Source organism: Ambystoma mexicanum, chromosome 8 (genome assembly GCF_040938575.1).
Source record: "Ambystoma mexicanum isolate Mex_15411 chromosome 8, UKY_AmexF1_1, whole genome shotgun sequence".
Taxonomy (NCBI): Eukaryota; Metazoa; Chordata; class Amphibia; order Caudata; family Ambystomatidae; genus Ambystoma; species Ambystoma mexicanum.
The window spans coordinates 64,275,576-64,288,561 of record NC_090929.1 but is presented as its reverse complement, the minus strand read 5'-3'; the positions used below and the strand labels follow the sequence as shown (position 1 = coordinate 64,288,561).

Sequence of the window (12,986 nt, the reverse complement as noted above, 5' to 3'; positions counted from 1 at the left end):
GTGTGTGTGCCATCCCCAATGGGTACTTGCTGATTTAGAGAAACTAAGTGTATTTTGGAGTGGATTTGTGTTTATTATATTGCCCCTTCTGAAGAAGGCTTACTCAAACTGACTGTTCAATACATTAATAATTGTTTAATCAAGAAACCTTTTGTGTAAGAGTTTATTTGAATACTTGTCCCTGTGAATCTCTTACTCCCCTACTGCTTACATTGACCCCTCTTGAGATAAGCCTGGCTGCTTATCACGCTACCAACCTGTGTAGTACAGACTTATACAAAAGGTTGGGTTCCTATTGCCAGGTGGTCAGGGGTATTGTAGTGCACCCAAAGGGTACTGCATACAATCATCCCTAAAAGAGTAGAATCAAAGATAACCCAAGGTTCTTAGCCACGCAGATGGGAGCAGAAAGAGTGCCAAGGGAGGCTGGCCAGAGTGCAAGGAAAGAGGTGTAGGCGTGCTGATAAGGAGGATCTACGTCTTGCTGGCATTCAGGTAGAGATCGTTGGTGGCGCACCATTCTTCGATTGCAGACAATCAGGAATGAGAGAAGGCGGCAGAGGGAAGACAAGCTGGGTGTCATCTGCATAGCACTGGAAGTTGGAACACAGCAATGCGGTGGGCGAGACAACCAGGGGGAAAGGTTAGACACCCAGGGAACACTGCAAGTGTAGAGAGAGGGGAAAGACCGAAGTTGGACCTGGGAGGGTCGGTCAGAGAGGAAAGAAGTCAACCAGGCCAGAGCCTGATCTGTGATACCCAGGTTATCACAGAGCCAATTGAGTCGGATGGCATAGTTGCCTGTGTCGAAGGCCGAGGCGAGAGCAAGTAGGATGAGGAAAAAAGGGACGTAAAGAGTCGAGGTTACGGAGCAGGTCTTCACAGAGGTCCAGGAGAGCATTTGCCAGGCTTCTGGCTGCTCTGAAGCCAGGCTGATTGTCATGGAGACAACCAACAGAATCAGTATGGAGATTAAGCTGGGAGATGGCCAGCTTTTCCAGGAGTTTGCCCAGGAAAGGAGTGATGGCGATCGGGTGATAATTAGCCGGAAAGGAGGGGACGGCTGAGAGCTTCTTGAGAAGAGGGTGCACAAGAATGCTTCAAGGGGAGGTTCCAGAGTTGAAAGAGAGGTTGCAAAGGTCAGCCAAGGCTGGAACAAAGGTGTCAATGTGGTCCTTGATGGTTTTGGAAGAACAGGGAAGAACTTGTTTTGATGAGGTTTTCATAGATCATACTTGTCTAGAAACCTCGTTGGGGGAGAATGGGGGAAAGCAGGGAAGGGATGGGGTGACCGCAGGGGGGCCGTTGGAAGGGGAGAGAATGGAGGGAGAAGCAGAGAGGGTGGAGAGGATGACCTGGGTTTTAGAGATGAAGTGAGAAGCCAGGGCCTGGGAAGGACCAGGAGAGATGGAGACTGCAGCAGGATTGGCCAGCTCCTTGCAGATTTTCAAAGAGTTTGGCTGAGTTGTTCGATGCCACAGAAACACGGACTTGTATGCGAGCTCTCTTCTTAGTGAGGACAGAGCCAATATTGCCTTTGGAGCAGGCAGCAGGCCAGTATGCCAGAGGATGTACAAGATGCCAACCATTTCCCGTCAGCCACCCTACACTTGCGTTTAAGGGTGACGCGATCCGAGTCGTACCAGGAATTGCACTTGGCTTTAGGTCTCATGCGGATCCTCCTGACAGCGGCAAGTGCATCAAGAGTATCGGATATAGGAGAGTGGAGCATGGAAAGGGTTGCTTCAGAGTGAGAGTCAGCCAGAGGTGCTGGAAGGGGGAAGAGAAAGAGGCGGCGAAAGCCTCAAGTGACACGCTTCATGGTCGAATGAGTGAGAAGATGGGTGGCAATGTGGGGGCAGGCTTGGCCTGAGGCGTACAGAGCGAGAGGAGACAGTTGCCACTTACTATGGATTAAATCCTTCCTAACAAACCGTACAGAAACCGTCTGAATCACGCCTTTCAAATCTACTACAAGGGAATCCAACTACTTTAGAGAGCAAGATCTTTTTCCCACTCTCTCATGTATTTTTCTGTGATTTGGACCGTGTTTCTTTTGACTTTGGAGTCTGACAAACTCCAAAGACATATTTACATTATGACACACAACACCTTCAGTGCAGTGACACATGGAAGTCTCTTAGATTACCCAAAGGTTTAAATACCTTCTCTTGGTGAAAACGACTGTCCCCAAGAGCAGTAAAGTGAAACTGACTTTACTTACATTTTCTACCTTTCTAGACCCAGCGCACACACCATCTTACAATAGGATACTGAGGGGTTACTTGGTATCCCCTTTGTCTAGTTTTTCATGTAAAACTTGTATGTTACCCTTTCTACACTTAATGGCCGGTGGCAGTGGTTTACTTATTCCTACCATTGTGTGTTTCTACCGCGGGTTGCAATTGCAGCTGCAGTAAAGCACCCATGGGTGCCCATTTTGTCAAAATGGCCCGGTCTTTTTCACCATTTCTTGTTGGCAAGGTTCTTCTTGAGATTTACTCTGTGCGCCAAACCAGGTTTGGTCCCTTTTTTTGTTTAGTCTTTGGCGGGGTTCACTGGCGAAGCCCGCCTCGGGCTCCAGCGTGTCAGGCAGGGCAGGAAGGGAGGGAGGTGCCCGAAACTCCCTGTGCTAATCCCCTTGGTTACAGGAATGCACCCAAAGGTGATTGGCCGGCTGGCTGTCCTTGGAGGACAGCCACCCTGCTGTGTGATTGACAGCTAGGCTGCGAATGAATGGGAGAAACCTGCATGAAAGGCAAAGCTTTTTGCTTGGAAGGCTGAGTCGACCACTGAACGAAGGAATCCGAAGAAGAGCTTGGAAGAGCCGCTTGCTGCAACTCCTGGACCATTGGTTTGCCCGGTGAAGCCCTGCTGCAGTGCTGAAGCTACGATTTCGCCTTGACTAGAGAAGCCATGCAGAGGACAACTTCTTCCCTTGGGTTGGTGGGACCAATCGACCCCAAAACAAACTTGTCTGGAGATCATCTTGTTGCTGGCTGTACTTCCATTAGCTGCTGCAGGAACAGAGTGCCAGGGAGGGGAACACCAGAATCGAGTGCATAGTTTTTAAGTCGGACCTGAGCTCTAGGGAGATCCTCCGGACTCCCTCGAAACAGGACTAATCAAGCCTGAGCCACCTCAACAGAGTGTTGGACCTCAGAAGCAAGGAAACCCCACCAGTTATCTTAAAACCGCTGTGGTGCTATTCGCGAGAAGCTGAAACCGCAAAGTGCTGCTGATCTGAACTTTGCCCATTGCTGCCTCCGAATCGTAGTGCAGGAGTTCCCAGACGTCATCCCTCTTGTCCCTACAAATGAGGGCCAGGAAAAACAGGATCTGCCATACTACAACAGGAACAGAAGACAGCTGGAATCAATTTCTTCAGACCTAAGGTACTGTAAACTAAGGGATGCTTGCCTCTTGCTGTGCAACTTGCTTGCTCTTAGTTGAGACCTGCATTTGTTTCCTTTTGCAGAGTTGCTTGCAGCTTTGCCCATCACAAGCCTCCCAGCTTGTGGCCCAACAGTGATTTCATTTTCTCCAAAGCGCTCTAAAACATTGTGCAAGACTTTTTATTTACCTTTAAGAGGTGCCTCAGCTCCCCTAGACTTTGCTCAAGTGACATTGGCTGTTCTGGCTCCCTGAAGACTCTTCTAATCTCGGACTGTGTTTCGATCTGTCCCTCCAAAAAGTCATACATTCTTTACTTTTATAGCTGGGAAAGGGTTAATTTGGAGGTTCAAAAGTGCTTACCTGTTTGAGAAACAGGTTTACCATCGTTTCCTTCCCTAACCTTTTCCTTTCAATACCAAACTCTGTATTGCTCTAAAAGTACCAGTGATGTAGCAATGTCCACAGTGTCCTAATTATTGAAGTCACCTCATGGTGTAGGAAGTATGTGTGCCATCCTAAATGGGTATCGGATTCATTGAAACAGAGTATATTTTGATTGATATTTAAGTGTTAAATAGAGCTCCCTTCTAAAGAAGGCTTACTGAACTAACTTTAATAAATAATTGTTGAATCAAGAAACCTTGAGTGCAAGTGTTATACTTGTCATTGTGAAACTACGTTGCAACCCTACAGCTCACATTGACCCTTCATGAGATAAGCCTGACTGCTCATTCACTCTACCAACTTGTGCAGTACATGCTTACACCAAAGGTTGGGTTAACTATTGCCAAGAGGACAAGGATGGTGCAGTCTCCCACAAGGAGCATGCAATCTTGCCAAACACTGGTTTTGTCAATGAGCAAAAATATTCCAGATCCAACGAATGATGGATCGATCCAATTCCCTATGATAAGCATACACAGTCTTGAGAGCCAAAGCAAGAGCATACATTTGAAGCTTTTCACATTTAAAAAAATCACTATCCTTCCAGCTTTAAATAATAGCCTTACGGCTCCCTTATGATTTTCCCCAAGTTACTTTTGAACAGAGTTCAAGATGTTTCAGGATTACACCTGGCTACATTGCTGAACACCTAAATAATTTACTTAACCAGTACATTTTTAATACCTTCCAACTATTAAACATTTTTAAAAAGCAGCTGGAGTACTGTATACTGTCCCCCCACAAGTGCAACTACATGCTTGGATTGCTCCCTTTACAGCCATGCACTTAAGATAAACACCTTTGTTGTTACATAAATAAAACCAGGCTTGCTTACCTGCGGCTCTGACGAAACTGGCCAGTTGGTTGGCTTCTTAGCACCTTGCTGCTGAGGGGGTTCTTGCACCTTGCGCAACGGGGGCAAGCCAGCTGGACTTGGCCACATTCGTCCTTCCTCTGGGATGAGACTGATGTCCATATTAAGGCGAGTATCATTGCCAAGACAGAGATCAGGGACAAGATGTGTATCTAAGCTAAGACGTGCATCTGGGACAAGTCGAGAATCTGCACCGTTATGGGTATCAGAAACTTGTTGGACATCAGAGATGTGACGGGCATCAGCGACAAGTCCAACTTCAGAGCAAAGATTAGAGTCCGGCATAAGTTGTGCTTCAGACCCAGGGCAAACATCTGAAAGTAGTCTTGTATCAGTTCCGAGATGAGCATCAGGACCATGACGTGCAGAAACAACCCGTGCTTCCGGGCTGACCCGGACATCAGGGCAAAGGTGCACATCAGAAGCAAGCCGGGAGTCTGGGCAAAGGCGGGCATCAGAAGCAAGTCGCAAGTCGGGGGAAAGGCGGGCATCAGAAGCAAGTCTGGAGTCAGGACACAGGTGTTCATCATGGCCATGACGTGCATCACTACCAAGACTGGGACAAGTAGCAAGGTGCGCATCAGAGCTGAGGAAAACATCAGAGACAATTCGTGCACTGGTGCCCACACGGGCATCCGGGACAGGTCGCACATCCAAGCTGATATGGCCATCTGAAGAATGTCGTGCTTCAGTGTTTATATGAGATTCTGATACAAGTCGTGCATCAGTGCAAAGACGGGTATCTGAAATAAGTCTAGCATCAGGATTGAGACGGGAATCGGAGCCAATTCTAGAGTCTGAGACATGTCGTGTACCAGAGCCAAGACGGTTATCGCAGGCTAATCGTACATCTGAGTTGAGACGGACATCTGAGACAAGCCGAGTATCCAAGCCAAGACGTCCATCTGAGTTAAGGTGGGAATCAGAGGCAAGTCTGGTATCCGGGCAGAGCCGAACATCTGAGACATGATGGGATTCTGAGTCTAGATGGCCATTTGACACAAGACGTGCTTGTAGGCCGAGCCGCACATCCTGGCTGGGACGGCCCTCCGAGGCGAGCCGCACATCCTGGCTGGGACGGCCCTCCGAGGCGAGCCGCACATCCTGGCTGGGACGGCCCTCCGAGGTGAGCCGCACATCCTGGCTGGGACGGCCCTCCGAGGCGAGCCGCATATCCTGGCTGGGACGGCCCTCCGAGGCGAGCCGCACATCCTGGCTGGGACGCCCATCCGAGGCGAGCCGCACATCCTGGCTGGGACGCCCATCCGAAGCAAGGCGCACATCCTGGCTGGGACGCCCATCCGAAGCAAGGCGCACATCCTGGCTGGGACGCCCATCCGAAGCAAGGCGCACATCCTGGCTGGGACGCCCATCCGAAGCAAGGCGCACATCCTGGCTGGGACGCCCATCCGAAGCAAGGCGCACATCCTGGCTGGGACGCCCATCCGAAGCAAGGCGCACATCCTGGCTGGGACGCCCATCCGAAGCAAGGCGCACATTCTGGTTGGGACGCCCTTCCAAAGCAAGACGCACATCCTGGCTGGGACGCCCTTCCGAAGCTAGACGCCCTTCCGAAGCAAGACGCACATCCTGGCTGGGACGCCCTTCCGAAGCTAGACGCACATCCTGGCTGGGACGCCCTTCCGAAGCAAGACGCACATCCACTCTGGAACGGGCATCTGAGGAAATTCGCACATCAGAGCTGTGACGGTTGTCTGAGACAAGTCGTGCATCAGCGAATGCCCTTGCATCAGAGCCACGCCTTAGATCACCCATTTCTGCAGACCTTGGTAGTGGCAGTCCTCTGCAATCCCATCCATTCCTGCAGAAAAACACATACATTTCAGCGACAGGAGTCCCATTTTATTGCAATATTGTAAACATAACAAATTACAATGAAACATTCCTAGCAATAAGCAATGAGATGAGGCACAGTAAAGAGCCTTGTTACAATTCAAATATGAAACTATGCTAGACTGGCACTCATTCTTCACTCTGGATCCAAGTATTGCTAAACCCATTAAGCAGTTAATTCAACACTCTTCAGGACACAACATGATTTATAATACTGGCTGGACATTAGACTATTGGCTAACAGCTGTGTAAATAAGGAACCAGAGATATCAGATACCAGCAAAAACATCAAGCTAACAACTCAATACCAACCTACTCAAAATCGCTCCAACCAACTCCCAAAAGACATCCTCCTTATTGGGCATAATTATGCAAGACATCTGTTCAAGTCCCATGGTCAAGTACCCTGATCTAAGCAGGTGCCTGATGCCGGCCAAGTGTTCTTAACTAATCTAGTTAGTTCAAGCCACAAAGACTTCTTGAAAAGTGTGTGGACTGACAAATCGTGTAAGTGTTTGGATATAACAAAGGGCACACACAATTACAGTTGTATATGTATTGCATCTACTTTTGTAGGTAAATGGTAATGTTCACATATACTTGCAGGTACAACAAGTATAACTTAACCAGTAATCTTTGTTGCTGGTATGTGCTTAGAACCACAGTCTGCAATTTAGTGGTTGGCTCGGATTATATGGAACAAGTTACTTACCTTTAACTGCTCTCCTGCAATGGGTCTGGCATGGATTCACATTCTCATGAATATTCCCCATCGTCAGGCTGGGAATCCTCGGTAAAGAAAAAAATCAGTTTCACTTCTGAACTGTCTTTCTCCTAACAACCAACCACTGGTCTCTGGGTCATACTGCCCCCAGCCAATGACTGCCCTCTACCCAAGCCCCTCCTCTGGCAGCCATCTTCAGATTTGGTAGCATGAAAAGTGGCAGTAGGACCAAGAGAACAACCGCAGAGGGGTAGGCTGGAGGGTTCGCATAAGAATCCATGCCAGACCCATGCTGGACAACAACAGTTCCAGGTAAGTAAATTGTTCCTTCTCCAGCATGGGTTCTGGCATGGATTCACATGCTCATGAATAAAGAATACACAGCAGTACACACATTTTGTATTTGTATTTTATTACATTTTAAATGCGCTTTACACCAAAGCACTTTAAATGAAACAATACATAAGAAGCAATATAATACAAATCACGAGTCAAAAAAACCAAGAACAATATGCAGAAACATTTTCTGAGATAATTAGAATAGACCAGAGAAGAGTAAAGCAGGTGAGGAAGTGGTAGAGAGCCGTCAAGAGGGAGATTGACGAAGGTGGGTCTTTAAGTAGCAGCGGAAGGATGAATAAGAGGTGGTGGAGCGGAGAGGGAGATAATTCCAGTGGAGTGGGGCCAGGAGATGGAAGGAGCGGGAAGGGGCACAAGGTGCGGGTGGGACAGTGAGTAGGCAGTGATCAGCAGAGGGAATAGAATGGGAGGAGGGAGGAGAGGTAAGGAGGGGCAAGATCTTGAGGGGATTTGAATACGAGACAGAGGAAGTTGAATTTGAGTTGGGAGTGAAAGGAGAGCCAGCCAAGTGAGGAGAGTGAAGAGGAGATGGAGTCATGAGGGGAGAGGGAACAGAGTACGGATAGCAGAATGGTAGAAGGATTTAAGGAGGGCTGTGTGTGAAGCGGGGAGGCCAAAGGGAAGAGATGAACAGTAGAAGAGACGAAAGAAGATGAGGGAAGATTTTAGGAGTTTGGTGGCGAGAAAGGCGAGGGAAAATCAGATTTTGCAAACATTGTAGAAATGGAAGCGACAGGCGCGGGAGGTAAGAGATATGGTAATTAAAGGAGAGGTTTGAGTCGAAGTGGAGGCCGAGATTGCGGGTAGAGGCAGAGATGGGCGTTGTGCAGGCGGAAGAGGATGGAAGGGGGGGGATGCACAACCACAGAAGGTGGCATGGCTCAACATTATAATCTCAACATTAAGCGTCTCTTACCTCCTCACCAGGGTAACCTTCAAGCGAACAGGTTGCGCAGCACTGCTTGGCCCACTCTGAACTCCTCTGTGGAATCCCTGTCAACGCAGTAGACCTTCGTGAATGTGTGCGTTGACCTCACGTAGCAGCCCTGCAGAGATCAAGCAGGGGCACACCAGACAGGAACGCCATAGCTGCATCGATCACTCTGGTCGAGTGGGCTCTCGGACAGCCAGGCAACGGTCGGTTTGCCAACCAGTGACAATGGGTGATGCAGTCAGAGAGCCACCTGGAAATGGAAGCCTTGGAGAGGGTATTCCCATGGATCACAGGGCCAAAGTTCACAAAAAGTTGCAACATCTTCCGGAAACTCTTTGTGCGGTCCACATAGAACGTCAGCGCTCTAGCCACATCCAGAGTGGTAAGTCCCCTCAGCAGGCGACAAAGGCGCCGGGAAGAATACAGGTAACACCAAGGGCTTGTTTAGATGAAAGTCCAACGGCACCTTGGGCATGAAGGAGGGGTGCGTCCGTAGCTACCACTTCTCTAGTGGTTTACAAGAGAAGGCCTGGATCTCTCCCACTTGTCGTGCGGAGGTGATAGCCACAAGAAAATCTGTTTTCCACAACAAAAATGTCAGTGGCGCTGAATGCATAGGCTCGAACGGAGGACCCATGAGCCTAGGTAGCACCACATTGAGTTCCCACGCCGGGGCCGGAGCCTTCACCGACGGGAACGAGTGAAAGTGTACTTGGATAAACTCCTTGACCAATCGATTTGACCAGAAGGATATCGTTCAGAAGATCTGGTGTAGCGGGAGATAGCCGCCAGATGAACCGTGATGGAAGCATGGGCCAGTCCTGCCTTGGCCAACAACAACAAATATGGAAGCACCTGCGGAGCAGTGACTCGTAGAGGGTCAATCTGAGTAAGTCACCAAACGGCGAACCTCTTCCACTTGTGCCCATAGCATTTGAGAGTAGGCCTCGGCGAGCACCTCCTTACAATCCGCTGGGAGATCATAGCCCCCAAACTCTAGTGCTGCAGGAGCCAAGCCTTCAGATTCAGAGATCCTGGGTCGGGGTGCAGAATTGCGCCTCCTTCCCTGGTGAGAAGATTTGCGACCACCAGAAGCTTGACTGGAGGGGAGGTACGGGTACCATATCCGTCTCGGCCACACAGGTTTGACGAGGATCATCCTGCACCGGGACCATCTGAGTTGATTGATTAGTCGAAGAAGCAACGGAGGGAATGCATACTGAATAGGCCGTCCCAGGGGAAAGACTGTTCCCCGGCTGGGGAAACCTGTTGGCGAACCTCCAGCTCTTGGTGTTCGTCACCGTCACAAACAGATCGATCTGGGAATTGCCCTATCCGCGGAACAGGTGATCCACTTGGTCCTACCGAAGTTCCCACTCGTGGCATGAGCGCAGTTCCCCGTTGAGAGTTGGCAACTGTGTTCTTCATCCCGTTTCATCTGGCAGGAGTGAGGAACATCCTCTATGCTATGGCACAGTGGCAAACAAGAGCGGCGGGGATCTGGTGCCTCCCTCCTTCTGGATGTAGAACATTGTGGTGGTGTTGTCCGTTAAGACCCGCACCACCTTGCCCTTGAGGCACGGGAGAAAGGACTTGAGGGCCCAAAACACTGGCCGTAGCTCCATCACGTTGATGTGCAACTTCTTCACCTCGTTTAGCCACAGGCCTCATACATGAAGACTTCCGGTGTGCGCTCCCCATCCTTCCAGGGAGGCGTCTGTCATGACAGTCTCCTGATGAGGTGGGGTCTGGAAAACCGCGCCTGCGGGCAGATGTGCGCGCACTCCCCACCATCATCGCTTGACGGAAACTCTCGTCGAGTGTGATCTTGTCCTCAAAGCTTCCAGATGCTTGTACCCAACGGGCGTCGAGGAATTCCTGCAAAGGACTTATGAGCCAGTCCTCCAGGTAAGGATACATATGGATACCTCATAGGCGCAGTTGCACCGGCACCAGGCACTTGAACACTCTTGGTGCCGACGTTAGTCAGAAGGGAAGGGCCTTGAACTGGTAGTCTTGTCCTTGAACCATGAAGCACAGATACTTGTGGTGGCCCTTGTGTATGGAGATGTGAAAATGGGCATCTTCCAAGTCCAGAGACGACCGAAAATCACCCTCTTCCAGCTGTATGAGCAGGTGCTGAAGAGTCACCATCCTAAACTTCTGAGACTTGATGTACTTGTTCAGGTGGCAGAGGTCCAGGCTGGGCCTCTAACCGTCGGCCTTTTTGACAAGGAAGTAACGAGAGTACACTCTGGAGCCCCAAAGCCTCTTTGGGACAAGCTATCGCATCCTTTCTTAGCATGGCCCACACCTCCAGCAGCAGCGGGATGTGATTTTTCTGACGGGCCACCAGTGGTAAAGGGGGACACTTCAGTTGGAACTCTAGGGTATGTCCGTGGGCGAGAGCGTCCAGCACTCAACGGTCGGTGGAGATAGTCTCCCACACGCTGACGAAGTTCGCCAGTCGGCCTCCCACTGGGGTGCATGGGTGGGGGCCCGACTCCACGGCTGGTTCAGTCCTGTTTTGACGTCAAAGCATCGCCATGGTGACGATGTCCACCTCTAGACTTGGCACAGCTCCTGTAGATATCCTGGGCCGACGAGCGGGAGGGTTGATGGTAGGACGAAGCACCTCCTCCGAATCCTTTAGAAGAACCATGGGATTTTCCTCCATAAGTCTGAAAGGACAGCCGTCATTGTTGGAATGTGCCCAAAGCACGAGCAGTCTCGTCCACAGTCCACAGTCTTCGCAAACAAATTGTCCCTGTCAAAGGGCATGTCCAACACCCTCGACTGAACATACTGGCAGAAATTAGTGGCCCTCAGCCGGCCCCGCTGACAAAGGCAAACGCTTTTGTCCATTTGGCAGAATCCTGTGTCGGCAGTGTCGGGAGTCACTGTAATGGCATGGTCCAAAGCCACCTCGCCTTCCTGTAGGATCTCCAATGCCTGCGCCCTCTTATGGTCAGGAAGGAAGTCCTGGAGGGGGGCCATGTTGAACCAAAGCTCTGCCGTAACGCACCACAATGGTGAGGGTGTTAGCGCCCTCAATTGTCGCGGCCGTCGTGATAACTGTGCCTCATGGCATCCAATTTCACCCCCTCCCCATCTGGGGAGGCCGAGAGGAGGAACCCGAAGAAGACTTCTTGGTCGCTACCAAAACCAAGTCTGGCGACGGCTGGGACTTCAAGCACTTTGGCGCAGAGTCCGGCACCCTCCATTTCTTCTCACAATGGTCCCTCTTCGCCCGAGCCGATGAAGGGTTCTTCAAGAGGGTCAACCCCTCGTCCCAAATGTCATCCAACAGCGGGATCAACAGCACAGTCTTCCTTTTCGTCTCTCGGCGCTGGTATAGGAAACCTTTTTTCTCCTAGGGGACGAGCTGGAATAGCTCAGAGGTCCCGGGAGATCATGGCATGGAACAAGCCCATCTCGTCGGGCTGTGAAGATCTGGCAAGTGGTGATGGGAGATCCCCAACCCGCCTTAGTCCGTGCCAGTGCCCGTCGTCGCCGTGTCCGGATCTGTCTCATCCCTCAGTCGGGGAGAGGGAGGCGAGGGTGGAATGAAGGAGGGGGTGGTCTCTCCTCTGCTTGGATGGTGGTTCCTCCGGTGGTGCTTGTGCCGCAGGTGGGGCCGCCAACGTAAGGCATCCTTGTCCGGATCTCCGAGCACAGGGTATGCAGAGCCGTACGAATGTCCGAGATATCCCCAGGTGGTTGTTGAGGTGGTGGAGGAGACAAGGGCGTTTGCAGCTTCGGTTGTTCCTCCGCGTAATCACCGCCCTGCTGCTCCTCGTCCCCTTTGTAGTCGCCCTCGTTGGGATCCCTCCAGTAGGGCCTGCTTTCGATGCATCGTCCCTCCTGGAGGATCGAGCGGTTGGTGAGCTCCTCTGAGATGTCTGTGACATGGAGGGCCACCATGCCCCCCCCCCCTTCTCTGCGACCAAGGGAGACTTTCAGGGAAATGATGGGCATCACCTTCTCCAGCGTCTTTTCAATGGGCTGGAAAAAGGATTCCCTCCTGGCAGGCAAGGATACTCTCGCCTTTGCGAGACACTGCCACCACTTCGATGGAAGCTTGGGCCTTCGTCTGATGCACCTGGGCCTTCATGATCTTGGCCGAGTCCAAAAGCCTTCACCTTAGGGGGAAGGGTCGGGACCCCGCTCCCCTTTGGCCTTCTCTGCAGGGCCGGTCTGGATCTTCTCCAAGAGCTTGCCCAGATGGTCTGACTTCCCCTTCTTTGAAGATCCTGAGAGTTGGCTCGTGGTCGAAGGCGCAGGAGACGCGGTACTCGCCCTGGCCGCCGAGGAGCCCATCGCAACAGCCATCCCGGAGGTCTTAGAACACCACTCACCTTTGTTCTGGGCAGGGGAGGCATGCTGCCAGAACTCACGCA

The 12,986-nt window shown here is 51.0% G+C and overlaps 1 protein-coding gene across 8 annotated transcripts in view; it reads right to left on the bottom strand.

Moving 5' to 3' along the window:
* Positions 1–12,986, bottom strand: part of PRRC2B (proline rich coiled-coil 2B) — a 1,218,749-nt gene that overhangs the window by 509,715 nt on the left and 696,048 nt on the right. For all 8 annotated transcript variants that reach the window (XM_069609284.1, XM_069609287.1, XM_069609286.1 and 5 more), the window contains exon 11: positions 4,676–6,536. In XM_069609284.1, the coding sequence (XP_069465385.1) occupies positions 4,676–6,536 (1,861 nt within the window). The remainder of the gene's footprint in view (positions 1–4,675; positions 6,537–12,986) is intronic.